The 20,681-nt window shown below is 35.7% G+C and overlaps 1 protein-coding gene and 1 long non-coding RNA gene across 5 annotated transcripts in view; one reads left to right on the forward strand and one right to left on the reverse strand.

Moving 5' to 3' along the window:
* The first annotated feature begins 429 nt into the window (after positions 1-429).
* LOC144256821 (uncharacterized) lies at positions 430-18,902 on the forward strand. Its single transcript, XR_013344257.1, has 3 exons — positions 430-648; positions 18,093-18,228; positions 18,725-18,902. It is a non-coding gene; the product is annotated as an uncharacterized LOC144256821 (long non-coding RNA).
* Swt1 (SWT1 RNA endoribonuclease homolog) overlaps positions 2,799-20,681 on the reverse strand; it is an 89,064-nt gene continuing 71,181 nt past the window's right edge. For all 4 annotated transcript variants that reach the window (XM_077802289.1, XM_077802291.1, XM_077802290.1 and 1 more), the window contains 3 exons: positions 14,554-14,620; positions 12,047-12,111; positions 2,799-4,171 (listed from right to left, as the gene is read on the reverse strand). In XM_077802289.1, the coding sequence (XP_077658415.1) occupies positions 4,042-4,171; positions 12,047-12,111; positions 14,554-14,620 (262 nt within the window). In that variant the 3' untranslated portion in view covers positions 2,799-4,041. The remainder of the gene's footprint in view (positions 4,172-12,046; positions 12,112-14,553; positions 14,621-20,681) is intronic.

Here is a 20,681-nt window from a genome sequence, read left to right on the forward strand (position 1 = left end):
CTCAGTATGTACAAGGAAATAGGAATCTAAATTTTAGTGTGGAAAGGGGGCATAACACAAAATACCTGACTTATGAGAGAAAGAATAAGATAAAGATGAAGGCATCTATCACATGCATCTAGCCATCCAATCAGTAACAGGCCAACCATCTACTGAGATATCTCCCACTTCTTATGTATTAAAACAAATGTTTGTTTCTCTTAACCAAAAGTGGTACTAACCCTTTGAGGTACAGGCTCAAGAAAATACAAAGGATTTGTATAGTTCAGTTATTTGACTCACACATACTATGCAGATACTCTCCCATTCATATCCCCAGTCAAATCTAATTTTAAATGGGGTAAAAAATTTAAACAAGACAAAAATAAGTGAATGGCCAATAGGAATATAAGTTATTGTGAAAATGTAATAAAAACCAAAATGATTCTACTAAGACTAGGTAATAAATTCTAGCAACTGTAGCTCATAAATTGCTGGAAAAAATAGTAAAATTGTATAGCCACTCAGGAAAAAGTTCGGCAGTTTCTGACCAAACTGTCTAATTCATAGGTATTTATCAAATGAAATGGAACATGATCAGCAAACCTGAATGTAAATACATCACCTTTATTCATAATACTAAAAACTGAAATCAAAGCTTTCCAAGTGGTAAGTAAACAAACAAGTAAACTGGTATACTCATTGTACTGGAATATTAGGATAGACCTATGGATGCATCTCCAGCATCATGGGAAATAAAGCTATTCTATTAGCATTCTGGAAAAGAAAACAGGCCTCCTAAGGTGGGGACGTGCATTAGAAGTGATAGAACTTTCTTGAATGAGCTGGTGATCACAATGTGTTGGGTAAAACTCAATCTACAAAGAAAGTGGTGCCAAACCTATAATGAAGGGCTAGGTCATGTCTGTTTTTTACCTCACTAGAAATCACACCAGGAAATCATTGGTTCTTACCTTGCAGAAGTCTACTGAGCTAATGGGGGTTAGCCTGTGATCATTAGTCTACAGTATAGTAAAGTTGTAGATGAGACTCAAAATGCAGAATATTAAAGTTGGTTTGCAGTTTAGGAACGACTAATAACAAATAACTCTACAGGTTTATTAATGTAGTTCCCAAAAATCTGTCCCCCATGCTTTCAGCATTCAGAATTAAACTTGAGGCGTATCAATCCAGTTTACAAACGAAACTAGGTCAGAATTATAAAGGATTCCTGTAATAAGAAAGCACACACGCGTGCACACACACACTTTGGCCAGTTCTTGTTTCCACCAGCAGTCAAGAAACTATTCAAAGAACAAACATCACAAGCAGCTTTCCAGTCAAACTGTGGTAGGAATGGTAGGGCATGTCCTTTTTAGTAGTTGAGTCTGAAAGTCAATCGGTTAAAAATATTTTTTGACCACAACTTAAATTCTCTTAATTCAGAGACTAAAAGTAGTGTACTTCCCGCCCTTGTAGAACTTTGGTACGTTCACTAAGGTGGATTTTATTAGCAAAGTAGTCCAGCAGCAGCCACCAAAATATGAAGGTGGCTGGCCTGTCCAATCTTTAAAGTTGCTATAAGTAGCATCAATTTCTGAGAACGAGAGAGGTGATTTTTCAGTAATGAGTTACATTTCCCTTAAGATATAAATTCCTCCCGATCCATCATGGTAGGGGGCTGATCTAGGGAGTTGCCAGATATCAGTAATATGAACATTATGACCTAAGCTCTGAAAATTGACCAATACACTATCCAAATAAATGTAGATTGGCCCTGAAAAGGCCTCTGTTCTTCCTGAAGATTGCATTCAAAGTAACAAGGGAAGAACTCTGGATCTGTTTTATGTCACTTGATTTTACATGGGGCACAAACACCCACATTGTGAACTGTCTCTGAAATTCCAATGTGTACAGCCACAATTGCCTAAGAAGCATGCTGTGAACCCAAATGTTTTAGCATGCTTCTTATGGCTTTTGCCACAATTGCAGGTCTTAACAAGAAGACCCAGTGCAGTACAACAAATCTCAATTTTTAAAACACTTTTCCTTTGCCCTGAATATAGAGAGAGCTGGGGAATTCTCCAAACCAGAGCATGCGATCCTCCCAGGAGGGAAACGAGTTTTTTGGTAAAATTTTACTTTTTCTAAATAAGTTGAAAAGGCAAATAAAAGGAGATCTTGTACCTAAACATGGAACATTGCTGGAATACCCACCCTCAAAGCTCCTCAGTAGGTCAAGGCCAAGGGTATTTGTACAGAAAGTCCCTCCTCTGGTATGAATTTTCTCATCAGTCTCTTTGGGTTCACAGCATGCTTCTTATGGCTTCTGCCCCAAATATACCAGCTATACGCATTAAAGAATGGATAGTTCAGAGCCTAAAGTTATACAGCATGGGGCTTGGGATTCATAAGCCAAGTGAGTTAACTCTAAAACAAACAGTGGGGAGCCAGAGAAAAGGGAACTTGCAATCTCCTGTGTTGAACAAGGATAAAACTAACAATAAAGCTTACAATTGGTAAAGAAGGAGGGGGGGGGGAAGAAAAACAAAACATTTCAACTACAGAAAATCTAAAACAAATATAAAAATAGAATGTATCTCAATAAAATAAAAAATTGTTAAGTTGAAATGAAGTGACAAATTAATATGCCAAGTAAAACTCACATAGACTAGGATTATCCACAGAGCAAAACAAAAACCCAATAACAAACAAAAGTAGGTGAGGGATGAAGATCTGGAAGGGTTGGAGGTTTGTTTTTTGGGGGGGGGGGAGGGGGAGGGGTGCTTTTTTGGCTCCTCCTGCTGTGTCCCAGACACTCTCAGCCCCATCTGTGTACTTGGTGCAGTTTCCTAACTGCAGACAGCTTAGTGGGTCCAGCACCAACTCCCAGTAAGCATCTTGAGTTGGCTCTTTTGAGGGTCACTTTTATAATTACATATTGTACTCATTTAAGAAACACTAATTTGGAAGCAAAATGAAAAGCAAAACTTTCTAAAAATAAGTTATTTATTGCTCGTTTTTAAAAATAAATGAACATTTATAATAGAATTCCAAATTTGATTTAGTCTAATATATTAACAAAAAGAACAATACACACCAGTAAACAAGGATTTCCAACTTGCTACATAACTAAAAAACAAGTCAATTAAACACTTGCTTTCAGACAGGGGCAAACATCAGTCACTGCCACTTAATTTGAAAAATCCATGTTGCTTTCCATACCTAAGCAACAATTCAATAGGGGTTGCCTTGCTCTTCCCCACTGGAAATGAACTGAAAAGCTATAAGCCAAGAGAAGGAAAGAAGAGCTGAATTGAAAGATAGGAACTAAAGTCAAAATTCTTTCATTACCCAGAGGAAGGTGGGAGTGGTATTATTTCTACCAGGTTTACTTGACTCAAAGTTTGATTATAAGAGCAGCCCAGGACAGATGGGCATGGTGACACATCTGTAATCACAGCAACTTGGGAGACTGAGGCAGGAGGATCACAAGTTCAAGGCCAGCCTTAATAACTTAGACCTTGTCTCAAAAAATAAAAAGGGGTGGGGATGTAACTTAGTGGTAGTACACCCCTGGTTTTGATCCCAGTACCATGAAAAACAAACAACAAAACCAACCCAGGAGAAGATTTTATTTGTGGAATGTTGTTAGCATGGTCATGTCCTAATTTTTTCTTACCATCTAGCAGTGTCTGATCATGTGCCCATACTCAGGGTTGGGAGAGATGCTAATGATGTGTCCTGGGCCTTCCTCAGATGCCACAATGGCTTCTGCCATAGTAAGACTGAAAAGATGGCTCTCTTTTCCTTAGAGATACTGGCTCGGTATCAGATAGAGGTATGGACATATTGTCAATTCTAGAAGAATCAACAATTTATCCCACAACTGATGCATTAAGCTTTTCAGAGCTTCAATGAGATTGTCAGTAGTATCACTTTTTGTACCTATAAAACATTTAAAATTCTCTATAGAATATGGTTCAAAAAAGTAATCAGATTGAAAGTTACTCTGTTATTCATGATGACAAAAGCAATCCCTCTTCAGTTACAAATCAGCACTTAAGTCCTGTAATTGAGCATGTCTTCACACCATCCCCTGTTTTTGGCCTCCATATAGACAGATGCATTGCACTGCTGCATGGTACACTCCATCTCAAACAGCTGGCGACACCCAATCGTTAACTTTTCCCTAGGGGAAAAAGAAATGTTAAGTCACTACATGAAAGCTAGTCAGATAAATATTCTTTCTTATGAAAAATAAGAATCGTATACATTAATTGTGTACTACATGATTTTCTGAAATATGCAGACATTGTGGAATGGCTCTGTCAAGCTAATTAACAAATGTTTTCCTTACATGTACTCATTTTTTTTTGTGGCAAAAACATTTAAAAATCTATTCTTAGCAATTTGCGAAATACATTGTTATTAACTTAAGTTACCATCTGGTACAACAGATCCCTTGAACTTACTACCCCTAGCTGAAATTCTGTGTTTTTTGACCAATATCTCCCCAACCCTCCACCACTCACTGCCCCCAGCATAGTTACCATCATTCTGTCTACTTCTATGAGTTCAACGTTTTTAGACCCCACATGAGAGTGAGATCATGTGGTATTTGTCTCTCTGTGCTTTGCCTCTTTCACATAACCTAATCTCTGCTGGGTTCATCCATGTTGTCTCAAGTGACAGGATTTCCTTCTTTTTAAAGGCAAGATAGTATTCAGAGGTGTATATATACCACATTTTCTTTGTCCATTTATCAGCTTAAGAACACTTAAGGTTGATTCCACATTTAGCTATTATAATTAATGCTGTTATGAAGATGGGAGTGGATGATAACTATTCATTCTGATTCCATTTTCTCTGGATATATTAAAAATTCTTAATGCAATGTGATAATACTGGGATTTGAAATATATTCTTTGATATTTGAGACATAATACCAACAATTATAGTTTCTTAGTAGACAACAAGAACATGGGAGGATAAACACTTAGGTGCACAGAGTCTCAGCCAACACAAGACAAACCTTGGCACAATTCCCAGAATTCAGGAATAAGGGTGAATCTCTGTCAACAAAGTTGGGTACTTAGAAACAATCCTTTGGATGGTGGGCTAGGCTGAACAATCTAGCTCTGCTCTCTGAAGGACCTTTCCTAGCAGGAAATAGGCTTATGTTAAGATGTTACCAAGGGGTAAGCAACACTGTGGAACCGGTGGCTTCATCTTGTCTTGCTAAAGAACCATGGACTGGAGGATGTACCTCCTGAAGGAACAGAAACTTAAGCAATAAATTGACAGAGTTGCTACTCTTTAAAAAGGGACTGTGGCATAAGTTGCCTAGCAATTAATGATTGAGTATTAGTAACTACCTAAGCCAAGTGGGGAAGCAGGAAGCAATACCTAACATAATCCCATTCAGAATATACATTGTGTAGAGACAACAAAGAATAAACACCATATTCTGAACAACCTCACTTCCTGAGGATGTGTGGTTTCTGAGTCATTAAAGATCTGACTTCTAGCTTTGAGTTACCCTAGTCCTACTTCCTATGTTTTAAACTCAAAATTAGTGTCATGTTGCTACTAATTCTTAATAACTATTAAGAAAATTACTTTGGGAACACCCTTTTAAGAAGTTCAAGATAGGGCTGGGGATGTGGCTCAAGCGGTAACTCGCTCGCCTGGCATGCGTGCGCCCTGGGTTCGATCCTCAGCACCACATACAAACAAAGATGTTGTGTTCGCCGAAAACTAAAAAAAAACAAATATTGAAAAAAAAAATTCTCTGTCTCTCTCTAAAAAAAAGTTCAAGATAGCAGAGATGAAAATGTTTTCTTATAAACTTAAATTTGAAACAAAAAGGGCAGGCAGGCCCTACTGACTTTGGTTACTTATTTCACATGTGAAAAGAAATATCCTTCAGTAACTAAACTTCTGAATCTTCCTCTTTCTCGCCCTCCTCCTTCTCTCCTTATCCAGGAAAGTACTGGTTGTTTTTCGTAGTGTGTTTCATATACACACTATTAGATTGTAATGACAGGAATTCTTCAGTTCCTTTTTATGCCCACAGCTTACACGTTAGACGACAGAACATTGGAGGTGGGGGCACCGTATCCCTTTGCTTGCCATTCTGCAGCACCTTCAGTTAATTTTAGATGTCTCCCAACTGCAACTAAGTTCTTTATCTAGGGCCTGTAAAAACCATTATCCAAGTCTGCCTAGATTAAAACAAAAACAAAAAACTTTTTCTACCTTTTTCCTCTGATAGCAGAAATACTTTGCATCCCTTATCATATTCCTATTTATTTTTCCAACTCCTGATCCTTTCTGGAACTGTGCTCAAAATTGAAGGTTGCTTCTAATTCTGCAATTCTATGTTGTTTTACTCAAAAACAACAGCCACTGTTTTCTCTAAATTTTCTTATATGAGTATCAAACATGCTTTGACTAAATATTAGACTGGTCAAAATAACTATAGTAATCTGGCCAATTAATTAAAAAATAATTCCATGTCTGACTTTAAATTTTCTTTCATCGGAACACAAGAACCAAGGTTTGGAGTCTCAGCTCCCTGCTTTCCTATGACATCTCAACAAATGGTTCTGGCACAACCAGATATTCACATATACAAATATGGATGAATGCAGCAGTGAAGGTGGACCTTTTACCTCATACCACATACAGACAATTCCTGAAGATTTCTCAACTTTATAATGATGCAAAAGCAATATGCTTCAGTAGAAACTGTACTTGGGACTTGGGATTTTGATATTTTCCTAGACTGGTGATAAGCTGTCTGAGATCTCTGGAGATGCTGGGAAATGGGAGTAAGCTACCTCTCAGTTAGCTATGGAGCTGCAAGGGTAAAGGATCAATTCTAATTATATCAAAAGTGTATATTTTAGATTATTTTTCTCTAAGGCTGTTTTTTCTGTCTAAATCTAGGACAAACCAAGTTCCTAACTTAACACAAAGGTTCTGAAACTTCAGTCTGCCCTGGAGGGGTTGTTAGAACCGTTTGTAGGGCTCTACTCCTAGTTTCTGATTCACAATGACTGGTGTGAATTTGCATTTCTCATAAGTTTCTAAGTGATGCACACTCTGGTCAGGTCCAGGTCCCACTTAGGGAGCTATAACTCTAGAGTAATCCTGAAGATATTATCATGGTGCTGATTGCTGGAATCTGAATGCAGTAATTCCTGAAAGCACTTGCCAAGAGAAAACAAGTTTCTGATGCATATGCTGCTTTAGGCAATATATTACTTGAATTTGCCAGTATGATAATTGAGATTTATAGTAAGGAATGTATGCTTAGTGTTTAATTCCTGCCACACAGCTTCTAAAATCCTTGGATTCTCCAGTGATGTGTCCTTTGTGTACTAATGAGATGACTGAGGGTTGGGGGTTCCCAGACAACCTCAGGATGAAGTTCAGCCTCAGCTGGTTGTCACAGGAAGCAACCCATGTGATTAAAGAGTTGGAACTGACAGTCTTATCCACAACCTAGAGGGCAAAGGGACTGAAGATGGAATTGATCACCACTGGCTAATGATTTAACCGGCCATGCCTTCTTGAATTAAACCTCCATAAAATCCCAAAAGGTCTGGGTCAGAGAGCATCAGGGGTGATGAAAAAGAACAATGCATAGGCTAAGAGGGTGGGGGTACCCCAATCCCAGGAGCCCTTCCAGACTTCACTTGACTGATCTCTTCATCTGGCTATTTACCTGTATTTTTAAGAATATCCTTCATAATAAATAGGTGCACGTAAATAAAGTGTTTCCTGAGCTCTGTGAACCACTGTAGCAAATTAAGAGAACCCAAAAAGGATTAAATTACTGAATTATATCCAACTGGTATCCGCTGAGAATGAGTGGCAAGTTTGACAGCAGGAAATTTTGGTTTGCTATCTGTCTCATACAATCAGGTACTTTGAGGCTGATGTCACAAACTAGTTTATATTTCAAATTTAAAAAAACTATCCTAAGAGACTTGCTCACAAACATTCCAGAAAACTGTCAAAACTTAAGGAGAAAGAAAATGTAAATTAATACTGTTCCTAGCTTATTTCTCATCTAAGAAGAAGATGTCACACCAGGGATTGGCTGGAATTCTATGTGATAACCCTGATAATTTACTGCCCTGGATTTTCTGAACAAACTGGTCACCTGTACAGAGCAGCAGTGCTCATACACTCCACCAGCAGGGATAAAACCTACTTGAAAGCATCCAAAAACTAGAGATGACAGAAAATACCAAATGAATTATAGATATAGCACCAGATTTCTACCTGCACTATGGAATTTAACCTTGGATTTAAACTAATCTGAAACCTTAATTCACTGTTTTTTTAGAACCCTTAGAGTAGTTTTTATATTCTTGAATTACTTAAAGAACTCCTGTTTAAGACAGGAAAATAGTTTTCTCCTTCTGTACCTATACTCACACACTTCTCTTTTAACACCAGATGTGAGAGGATGGGGGTTTCAAGCAGCTCTCCAGTGGATACCAAGGGGGTGTCTCATTCAATCCGATTCTGATACTTTCTACCTGGAATCCATGCCCACTAGTTGAAAGTTCAGTCCCTCAAAATTACTGCCTGTTACATGCCAATCACAAGTAATAGTTTGTTATTTATAAATCAAGGTTCCCATGACCCCCTTTTCTCCTCAGGTTTAATTTGCTAGGATAGTTCAAAGATCTGCTCAAAAAACAGCTCAATGAAACACTTAAGATTACACATTTATTATAAGCGGTTATCAAGGATACAAGTGAACAGCCAAATGAAGAGATGCATGCATACACACAGGCATACCACTTCTAGGCACCTCCATATGTCCAGCAACCAAGATTTCCCTGAACCTCATGGTTCAGGAATTTTAAGGGCGGCCTCCTATTGTGGGCATAATCAGTTATTAACTCAGACTCCAACCCTCTCCAAAAGCCAATAGTTACTTTATTAGAACAAAAGATGCTCCTAACACCCAGAATTTCTACGGACGGTCGGAGTTCTATGCCAGGAACTGAGATCAGAGACTAAGTACTAGAAAATAAGCATCTCCTAGCAAAAGAGCTCCATCTCAGCAACCACAGGCAGAGACACAAATTTCTTATGACTTCATACCTCCCTATTGCAATAATCTGATGTGACACATCAACAATCTCCTCTTTTAGAACACTTTAAATAAATAAATACATACATACATATCAGCCATTTCAGACAATTTAAGTAACTGTTTCCCTTAACATGTCCACAAAATGCCATCTACATGCATGTTAAATCATCATCTGTTTTCACCTCTCAGTTATGGTGCAACCTTTCATCTACTGCACTTGGTCCTATGTCTCACAAACCAGTGAAACCAAAAGACTCTGTCTCTTTTGGCAGCTTATTTGAAAATTATGAGCTATGGCACAGTAAAATATACTATACAGTTATACAAATAATTGAAATTATACAAATAATTTCAAAAGAAACAAGAGTAACAAATCCAAATGCTATTAACCAAATGCATTCAAGATACTAAATGTATTTATCTTCAAAATCATTCTCTTGAGTATAAAAGGGAGCTTATTAATACCCAAATACAACTATTCCAAAAGCAAGCTGAAGTCAAAATGATCTTGACTTCTGATTGGAACCATCCTTAAAAGACTCTGGTTTCCATGTTATATAAAATGAACTTTTTGCATCTTCAAAAATGTGGCTAAGATCAGAAGAATAAGCCTTTAATTTAATGACAGATTATCTATAAAGATGTACAAATAAGATTCTAATTGATTCACTAATATTCTGAAGTTAAGAGTAAGAAATCATTTTCCCAACTCCAACAGACTTATAGATGCCCAGTGGCTTCAGATTTTCTTGGAACTTACTTAAAACAAGTGATTTAACATTCATAGCTGCTTTGAAACATCTATGCATGATTATTAATCCTAGTGTCTTGATATCAAACAAATTTATTGATCTAAAGTTTTAACAGTAGAAGCATTCTGATAATTCATTTTGTCACTAGGCTTGCTCATAAAACTTTTAGCCACACTGGTACATGGTAAATGAACTATGCTTTAGTGACATAATGACATATTGCACAGAAGTGACATACATTAAGTTCTTCTATGGTGTTCATTTTTATCATATGAATTTATTCCAACACAATTGATACATTAAGTACAATTTAAACAAAGCACAAATTTCCCATTTGCTTATACACAAGTTTGGTAGTGAGTAGCATAAATGAACAGAGGAACTTGCACCCAGCTAAACAAGCTACTTAGGAATTAAAAACATAATTTTTAATTATGTAGGGCTGGGATTGTGACTCAGTTGTAAGCTTGCCTAGCATGTGTGAGGCACTGGGTTCAATCCTCAGCGCTACATACGAAAATAAATAAAGATTCAAAAAAACATTATTATTAAAAAACAAACAAAAAACCACATGCATACACCTCAAACTCACAACAACTACCTAAGTTCTCCACGTGTGTTATGAGTTATATCCACCACTCTGGTATTAAAACTTCAATCCAATTTCAGACAAGCCTCAAACTGTAGCCGTTCTTCATGACCACTTCTACAAGCAAACTTCGGGTCTTTTTTCAAGGTAAAACGCCAGATTTGTTATAGCATTCATGTATTCCTTAGCCATTTAACAGATATAAAACTATCATACCATTTTTATTGATTTCTATACTTTTTTTTCTTTTTAACATGTCCCTGAAGACTTTAGGTGTGTGTGTCTCTAACTCCATTTTCTGCATAGGCCCTGTGGATTTTATTGCATGATTTTGCACAAGGCAGTGGTTAATATTTAGGAAGGCATATGACCTGTCAAAAACAGAACTGACTATAAACCAACTACAGCTCCATGCACCCATATGGATCTCAATGTTAAGTTAAAAATAGAATATGGTGTACAGGGGATAGAAGGACAACACTGAAGGATTTTTGCCCTTAATGAATTTCTTTACCTGGACTAGAATTAAACAGCTGTCCAGTTCATTCAGGCACTTGTAACAAAATACTTTAGACTGATTAGTTGATAAACAACACAAATTTATTTCTAACAGTTCTAGAGCTGGGACATTCAAGATCAAGATATTAGTAGATTGAGTGTCTAGTGAGACTCTCTTTCTCACAGATAGCCTTTTCTACATGTTCTCACATGGTAGAAGGGCTGGCTACTTCTCTGAGGAATTTTCATGAGGGTCTAATCCCATTCCCAAAGGCCCCATCTTCTAATACAACTATTACATTGGGAATTAGTTTTCAAAATATGAATCTGGGGGCTGGGGCTGGGGCTCAGTGGCACAGCGCTCGCCTAGCACATGTGAGGCACTGGGTTCAATCCCCTGCGCCACATAAAAATAAATTAAGCAAAGGGTTTTCTTTATACTAACTGCTCTTTAAAACATATCTGGGGACCTCAGTGAATCTAAGACTCTTTCAGAGGGTCTACAATGTCAAAAAATAAACAGCTACTTTCATAAAAAGACTAAGATGTTATCTGCCTTTTAAGCCTATTTCCTCCAAAATGTAGAATAGTTTTCCAGCAATACATGACATGATTATCACAACCAACAGAATGCAAAAGCAGTTATGAGATTCCAGCTGTCTTCTATTAAGACAGACATTAAGAGATTTGTAAACTACACAACAATGCCTCTTTTGTCAGTAATATTTTTGTTTGTGGAGACATTACTTAATATGTAGTAATCAGTTATTTTTAAATAAATTAGTAAACATTTTAAAATTCTCAGTTCTAAGGTCTAATACAGTAAATATAGATACATATGGCCCACATAAAAATTCTTTGAGCCCTTCAATAATTTTTAACAATATAAAGGAGACTTGAGGACAAAAAGTGTGAGAACTACTTTAAATTTTATAGCTGATACACACACACACATGCACACACACACACAAGGCCTTTTTGTATGTATAAAATACTTCGAATTAATGTTTAAAAATTCATAGTGTGGTGCAAAAACATAGAACAATTGGCCACCTCCACCAAGTAGCACCAAATATGGTAAATCTACAAGCAGATAGGGCTTACCGATACTCAGTCTGTGAAACACAATCATAAAGTTCCTGGGCAGTAAATGTGACACTTTTATTTACCTGAAAAAAAAACACCAAAATATAGTCATTAAGAAGATATACTAAGGGGCTGGGGTTGTGGCTCAGTGGTAGAGCACATGCCTAGCACATTTGAGCCACTGGGTTAGATCCCAGCACCACATTAAAAAAAAAAAAAAAAAAAGAAGAAGAAGAAGAAGAAAGAAGAAAGAAGAAGAAGAAGGAGGAGGAGGAGGAGGAGGAGGAAGGAAGAAGGGGAGGAAGGGGAAGGGGGAGGGGGAAGGGGAAGGGGAGAAAAAGAAGAAACACCAAATCAAATGACAGTGCAACTAGTGATGACAGTGCAATTAGAATGGCCCACATTTTGCAGGTGCAGAATCTCAAGTTTCTAGTTATTGCTTTAAAAAGGACTAGCCAGTAATAATAAGCTCATTGACTATAATGTCAATAATGAACTATGTGTGAAAATACTGGTCCTATTATTACAACTTATAAAACCAGTATACAGGCCTGGACGTAGTGAGAATTCCAACAAAGCATCTAATCATTTGTAGTTCAAATGGACAGAAAAAAACAAATTATAAACTGTGTGGAAAGTTATATTTGATTTAGGAAAAAGTTTGGTAGATGTTATCTAAAAAAACCTGTATTTTTCAGACTATTTAAGTCTACATATTTAAACTAGTATGTTTAATAAATAGTATAATCCAGAGACATGATTCACAAAATCATAAAAGTGAAGGAATCTTGTTTCCCAAAGCTTACTACTAATGTAGGCTATATTCTATTTATGTACAAGGAAGAACCTGGAAATTTGTAGAAAGGGAAATTTTTTTTTAATTGGATAACAAATAGCATAGTAGTACCTAAATTTTCAGAAACTAGGAACTAGTGGAGGGAAATGCAATAATACTATCTTCTATTTGATTCACTTTTTAAAATATTTGAAGCTACTAACTGGTATGAAGTTTTGGTGGATAAAATGCTTTTATTCTGGATTAATTAATGCCACTTTAAAGATTCATATCATAAAAAGTCTAGAGTTCAGGGTATTATTGCTTATTTGCAAAATTCCAAGATCTCCTTCAATGTTTTCATAAGAAATTCATCATATTTGTGAAGAAAATGTTTCATTTACCTGTATGTTGAAGTACTGTCTTTTTTTTTTTTTTTTTCTTTTTTCAGTACTGAGGATTGAACCACCCCCTTCAGGGGTAATCTACCATTGAGCTACATTCCCATCCTGATCTGTCTGTCTGTCTGTCTGTCTGTCTATCCTATCTATGCTGTACTGGGGACCAAATCCAGGGCCACTCTCTATATGCCCAGTTGTTGTTGTTGTTATTGTTATTTACAAAAAGTTAAATGAAGAGCTAACCAGTAATGAAAGTGAATGAATATATTTTAAAGGAGTTGGACTCCTTAAGAAATGTGAAACCTACATGTGTCACAAAAACTCCTTCACTTAGGGTATTTTAAGAATCACACACACACACACACACACACACGAGCAAAACTGGGAAAAGGAATATATAGAGAAGAGAGGCAAAGAGCTTTAGGCAAACAAAAACTGAAAATCAACAGAATACTTTCTTGGATCGGCAATGATGAGGAAAGCATGCAGGTTAGTTTACAAAACACACTGCACCCTCTTTACTGCTCTAACTTGGGGTCTGTGCTGTTGCAATAGAGGAAACGAAATTAGAGAACTTTTCTTTCCTGTAATCAGCAGTTCTCAAACAGAGGTGGTTCTTCCTCTCTGAGGGTCATTTTGGGTCTGTGAGTCGGGTGGGGTGGTAATATTTTTGATCGTCAAAATGACCAGGAGAGCTACAGGCATTTAGTGCCTGAGGAGTAGTGATGTTAAACATCCTGCAAGGTTCTACACAATGAAGAAATGACCTGTCCAAAATGCCAACACATCCCTGACGAGAAACAATTCTGTTCTGAAGCAACTGTGTTATTTTAGGACACTATTGTATTTTTACTTAGAGAACAAAATTAAAAATTGAGTATGTTACAGGCAAGGAGTGGGGAGGAATGTGGAGATGTAGGTCAAAGGAGACAGAGTAGAAGATATGGAGAGTGAACATTCTAAGACAGCCAATGTACAACCTGAGGACTACAGTTAATAACAGTGCTATATTTAGGATTTTTTTTCTGAAAGAATAGATTTTTGTTGCTCTTGCCACACCCAAAAAAGAGTACTATGTAAGATGGTGGATGTTAATTTACTTGATTATAGTATCTATTTCACTATGTATATAGTGTATATAAAAACATCATTTTATACAACTTAAATACGTACAATTTTTTAAAAGGGGAAAATAAAATATGTTGCTGGCAAACTTCTACATCATTCAATAATTTAAAGTGAATGTCTAATTAAATAGCAAACATTGTGTTTTAGAACATCTATATTTAATTATATTAATACTTGCTAATAATAGAAATGTGATAAACATTTAAAAATATTTCTCATACCTCATACTTGATTAGGAAGTTATAGAGAGTTTCGACATCTTGATAATTACTGTTGGGGGCCAAAATTCTAAAAAAAAAAAAAAATCAAAAGAACAGGAGGGGAAATGAATGATTTAAGAATAAAGCAATACCTTGAACTATTTCCCCAAAACACACCTATACAAGGAAAGATAACTTATTATTTAATGTTTATTCAGAGAATCACAATTTTTTGTTTTATAATCAATTAAAAATATATAAAAACACAAATTTAATCCAACAAAGATTAATTTACTATTATATTTCGCCTTGTTTAAAGTAATACTTCTGCTGGGCACAGTGATGCATGCCTGTAATCCCAGCAGCTAGGAGGCTGAGGCAGGAAGATCATGAGTTCAAAGCCACCCTCAGCAAAAGTGAGGCACTGAGCAACTCAGTGAGATCCTGTCTCTAAATAAAATACACAAAGGAGCTGGGGATATGGCTCAGTGGTTGAGTGCCTGAGAGTTCAATCCCTGGTACCAAAAAACATAAAAAAAATAAAATAACACTTCTAAGCAATTGATTCACAACCATACATATTCACATATGCAAAATTATAGTTCACATTTTGTATTACAATTATACAATTTCTCAGAAAGGAAATGGAAATGTGAAGTGCATAATCACTCCATATCTTTTAAGCTGAGAACAAAATGTCCTTGCCAATGCTTGATACTGTCAGACTCGAGAGCCAACTGATCTCAATAATCTTAATTATATCTTTAGATTATTTAGTTTTTTTTATTTCTATGAAAAACTTTTATAAATAATTTTTTTAGGACACAGTTAAAATTTTTAAGATGCTTTGCTTCCTCGGAAGAGGCATATGCAGAGTATCCTTAGGAATATACAAAAAATCTGAATGAGAATACCAGTTTCATGGAAAAAGTTTTTCTCACAACTAATAATTTTAAAATACAAATGATCTTCTAAACAAGAAACCAACCAATACCACCGCCCCCTCAAAAGAAAGATCAAGGATAATACATGGGAGGGGGGTAGTCCATAAATAATTTGCTTTTAAAAATAAGCATAGTATATCATCATTATCGCAGTCACCCTACTGTTAGGCACACCAGAACTTGTTACTGCTAACTACAACTCAGTGCCTGTTGATCCATCTTCCTGGAACATTCTTCCTCTCCACTCTGGTAACCATCATTCTATTCCCATTATCTATGAGATCACCTGTGCATTTCAAAATGCTAGAATAAAGGATTTTGAATGTTTTCACCAAAAAGAGATGATAAATGTTTTGAGAACATGGATATGGTTAACTCTATTTAAACATTAAACAATGTACACATATATTGAACACATTATACCCCCTAAATATGTACAATTTTTATGTTCTATATATCAGTTTAGAATTTTTTAAATGAAAACAAAGCTATCTAGATAAATTAACCAAACTCTTAGAAAGGAAGTAGAAAATACACTATGTTGTAACTCTGCAGCCCAGAAAAAAATAAAATATCAGCAATGTAAAATAATTATACCTATTTCTTTCATGGTTTTGTCAACTTGTTCTTAACCGAGGTTAAGAAAACTAGAATGAAGATATTTTATAAAGAAATTTATAAGCTCTAAGCCAATATCACAAAAGAACATACTTTACTAAAAAATAGAATTAACATTCCTCTGCTCTGAAATACTTTGTAGGAAAACTGGTTCAAAGTAAAGCAGTCATTTGTCTGTAGCAACAAGTCACACTCAAAGTAACTTGTATTCCAATGAGCAAAAAATTGAAATATTTTTAACTTCCACCTTGGTTTTAGCAGTTTTAATGAGCTATAATTTATATGCCATAAAATGCACTAATTTTACCAACTTTATAATTTTTAAAAAAATTTTTTGTAGTTGTGGGTGGACAGAATGACTTTATTTTACTTGTTTATTTTTATGTGGTGCTAAGGATTGAATCCAGTGTCTCACACGTGAGACAAGTGTTCTGCCACTGAGCTACAACCCCAGCTCCAACTTAAAATGATTTTTTAAATAAAATTTACAGATCTGTACAATGATCACCCAATCTAATTTAAAACATTTCCTTCACACAGAAAAAGACCTCTCTTGCCTATTGGCTTGCAGTCTTTCTCTGTTCTCACTTCCAACCCCAACTTCAGGAAACCACTAATCCATTCTCTGTCTCTACAGAGTTGCCTTTTCAGACTGCACCAATTTCTTCATTTCTAAGTTCCTTCTCTCTTACCCTCACAAAAGCATACTTGTAACCAGAAATAATAGCATACTATATTAGAGTCCAGAGAATGAGGCAAACTCCAGTGGATAATGCCCAACTTTCACAATGTATTTGATGAGTAAGAAAGAAACTAAAATGCATACTAAAGACATCCATATCAGAACAAGTGATCCTTTATTCTCTCACCCAACAAATATTTGAGACTTCCTAGGAGCCATGCACTGCTCTAAGTCCTTGGATATAATAGTTAACAAGACAAAGACTCAGAGTAGACCACAGCATTACTATTCTAAAGAGCATAAGAAAGAAAACAATCCTCACTAAGTACAGGGACATAATGAAGCAAGAAAAATGATCTGGCAGTCCCTCCCCACTTTCTAATTGCTAGTTGTAAACAAAATAAGAAACACAGGAATTTTAAGCTTCAAAGGAAGAAGTCACTTGTTCCAAATGTAAATACTTGATTATTTCACAAAATATCACAGAGCTGTATTCCATGAAGATGTTACCTTTGTAATCAGAATAAAACTATACATGTTATTTAAAAAAAAAAAACTAAGATACACAAACTAGAATTTGTTATAAAATTTGTTATTCTAAAAGAACAGTTTGAGGTAGTCTGAGCCCAAAGTAGAACAGACAGCTTTTATTAAAATGCATTCACTTGGAGACTGAAGTTGGATTTGTCCTAGTATAAAAAATTACAAACTTTTACTCTGTAGTACAACTTGTTGAAGATACATAAAAAATAAAATGGCAAAAATGGCTTATGGAATTCGATGCTTTAGTAATTCCCCACACAAAAATTCTTGAGAGGTCAGCCTCCTCTCTAAAGTCTTCTCAGGTTCCCCCTCATACCAGTAGGAAGACAAAAGACTCTCAGAATGAAAGCCCTGAAATTACTTGTCAACGCCAGCTTTTAAAAGGGAGGACGAAAGAATCATCCTGTGGGGGAAATGATATACATTTCTGAAAATGGTGATTTTTATTTATGAATAATCCACACTTATCTTTTCAAAATAAATTCAGAATAATAAGTATGTTAAATTGACACATTTTACACAAATACATATTACAGTGAGTGCTATGAAACATAAAAGAAAACTACAAGACATGTTCCCCATCTTCAAGTTCTTTATAATCTTAAATTTTCTCTACAATAAGTTAGTGGGAACAGACGTCTGACTCGGGGTTTGATTTGCAGCTCATAGATGATTTATAAATTGAGAATGACCTGAATGCCCTTAGGTTCCCTTTATAACAGCATCAATAATAATATAAAGATTACTGAACATTCCAAGTTTGATCTTCACAGGTATCATCACCAACCCTGGATTTAACTATGTGACCTGGATCAAGTTACCTACTTTTCTGCACCCCGGCTCCCCAACTGTGAAATGGGGATACAGTATAGAATTTACTTAAGAAGGTTACTGTGAAAACTCAATAAGGTATCTAGAATGTTTAATACCTGCACAGCATACATGTTCAATAAATACTAGCAGTTTTGTTAGCTAGTTTTCAAATGTGGAAACCAAGGGTCAGAGTTCTTGCCAAGATTACACAGTGGTTTGTCTCTGGAGCTCCCACTTTTCCCACTAACAAAGAGCTAACGGTCACCATCTGCTTGCCTTCAAGCAATTTTACAAAATCAAACATGAAGCCCCTTGGAGATAGTTAAATATTAATTTTATATGTAAGCAAAACCCCTTCTTTAACTTTCTTCTTATCAATGCTTCTGGCAATTCTATGGGTTCAACAATAATCTTTGTAGTCGACATATCTTTCTCAAATCCATGAGGCAAATTGGTAACAGAACTAACACTCATTAGAAGTATTGACTCTCATGTCACTTGGGCATTTAAAAGTGTTGTATTTACCATGAGCAATTAGCATCAAGTAAGCAATGTTTAAATCTGCATTTAAAAGTTTCCATTTCTGCTACAGGGACACTGCTACATCGATGTTCATAGCAGCACAATTAATAGCAAGACTGTGGAACCAACCTAGATGCCCTTCAATAGACGAATGGATAAAAAAAATGTGGCATTTATACACAATGGAGTATTACTCTGCATTAAAAAATGACAAAATCATAGAATTTGGAGGGAAATGGATGGCATTAGAGCAGATTATGCTAAGTGAAGCTAGCCAATCCCTAAAAAACAAATGCCAAATGTTTTCTTTGATATAAGGAGAGTAACTAAGAACAGAGTAGGGACGAAGAGCATGAGAAGAAGATTACCATGAGAGAAAAGGGGAGGGGAGGGGAGGGGAGGGGGGATAGTAGAGAATAGGACAGACAGCAGAATACATCAGACACTAGAAAGGCAATTTGTCAATCAATGGAAGGGTAACTGATGTGATACAGCAATCTGTATACGGGGTAAAATTGGGAGTTCATAACCCACTTGAATCAAACTGTGAAATATGATGTATTAAGAACTATGTAATGTTTTGAACGACCAACAATAAAGAAAAAAAATGTAAGTTGTTTAAAAGTAAAAAAAAAAAAAAAAAAAAAAGATTACCATTAAACAGGGATGAGAGGTGGGAGGGAAAGGGAGAGAGAAGGGAAATTGCATGGAAATGGAAGGAGACCCTCAGGGTTATACAAAATTACATACAAGAGGAAGTGAGGGGAAAGGGAAAAATAATACAAGGGGGAGAAATGAATTACAGTAGAGGGGGTAGAGAGAGAAGAGGGGAGGGGAGGGGAGGGGAGAGGGATAGTAAAGGATAGGAAAGGCAGCAGAATACAACAGACACGAGTATGGCAATATGTAAATCAATGGAAGTGTAACTGATGTGATGCTGCAATCTGTATATGGGGTAAGAATGGGAGTTCATAACCCACTTGAATCAAAGTGTGAAATATGATATATCAAGAACTATGTAATGTTTTGAACAACCAACCAAAAAAAAAAGTTTCCATTTCCATATCACAATAAATATCAATGTATCTTTAAAAAAAAAAAAAAAAAAAAAACCTTGGGCTGGAGATTATATCTCAGTTGGTAGAGTGCTTGCCTTGAATGCACAAGACCCTGGGTTCAATTCCCAGTACCACCCCCGCCCCCCCAAAAAAAAACTTTTTTAAAGGTTATACCACTTAAAGTTTCATGTTAAATTTATAAGCATAACCTGATAAAATTTAAAACTAATGTATTAAAATACACTAGAATTTTAATTAGAATTTTAAAAATTCATATAAACCTTTTTTGCCAATTTAGAAAAAATAAAGCAGCAGACTCAGGAGTAGAAAAAGAAGTCTAGAATATTCAAGTTTAATATTTAATTCTAGAAATTCAAAGGCAGAGAGAACATGTTCTTGGGTATTTATAAATTATGACTTACATCCCACAAAACTGAATAAATTGTAGTCCCTTCTGGCAAGACAAAGTTTTATATTACTATAATATTTAAAATAGTTTTTGAGAGTGTGAAAAAAATTAAAGATAACTTTAAAATGTAATTGCATGAAGTGAAATGTTTGTTTATAGCATTATATTAGAAATTGAATTTTTATATTTTCTATAGTAAGAACTGAGTCAAGGGACAAATGCTATCTTCTTTAATCTCTGCAATTTAATAAAGCAATTGTTACAAACTTCATTTTACATAGAAACAAACACAAAAAGGTTAATCCACCTATCTAGGAGACAGAGCTGGTAAATGGATGGAATTAGGATTCAACTTCAGATGATTCTGGCCCTCTAAACTGTTTTTATTTTCATATAGTGACATACCTGGACAATACTTATGAAATGGATTCTGCTAGTGATGAATTTGAGTTATACTGGGGAAACTGGATAAAAACATGTACTGGAAAACTGGATGAAAATTTATCAAATCAACAATGAAGAAATCTCACTGAGGGGAAATACATGTAGAGTGGACCTTT

This window comes from Urocitellus parryii, chromosome 9, assembly GCF_045843805.1.
Source record: "Urocitellus parryii isolate mUroPar1 chromosome 9, mUroPar1.hap1, whole genome shotgun sequence".
Lineage (NCBI taxonomy): Eukaryota > Metazoa > Chordata > Mammalia > Rodentia > Sciuridae > Urocitellus > Urocitellus parryii.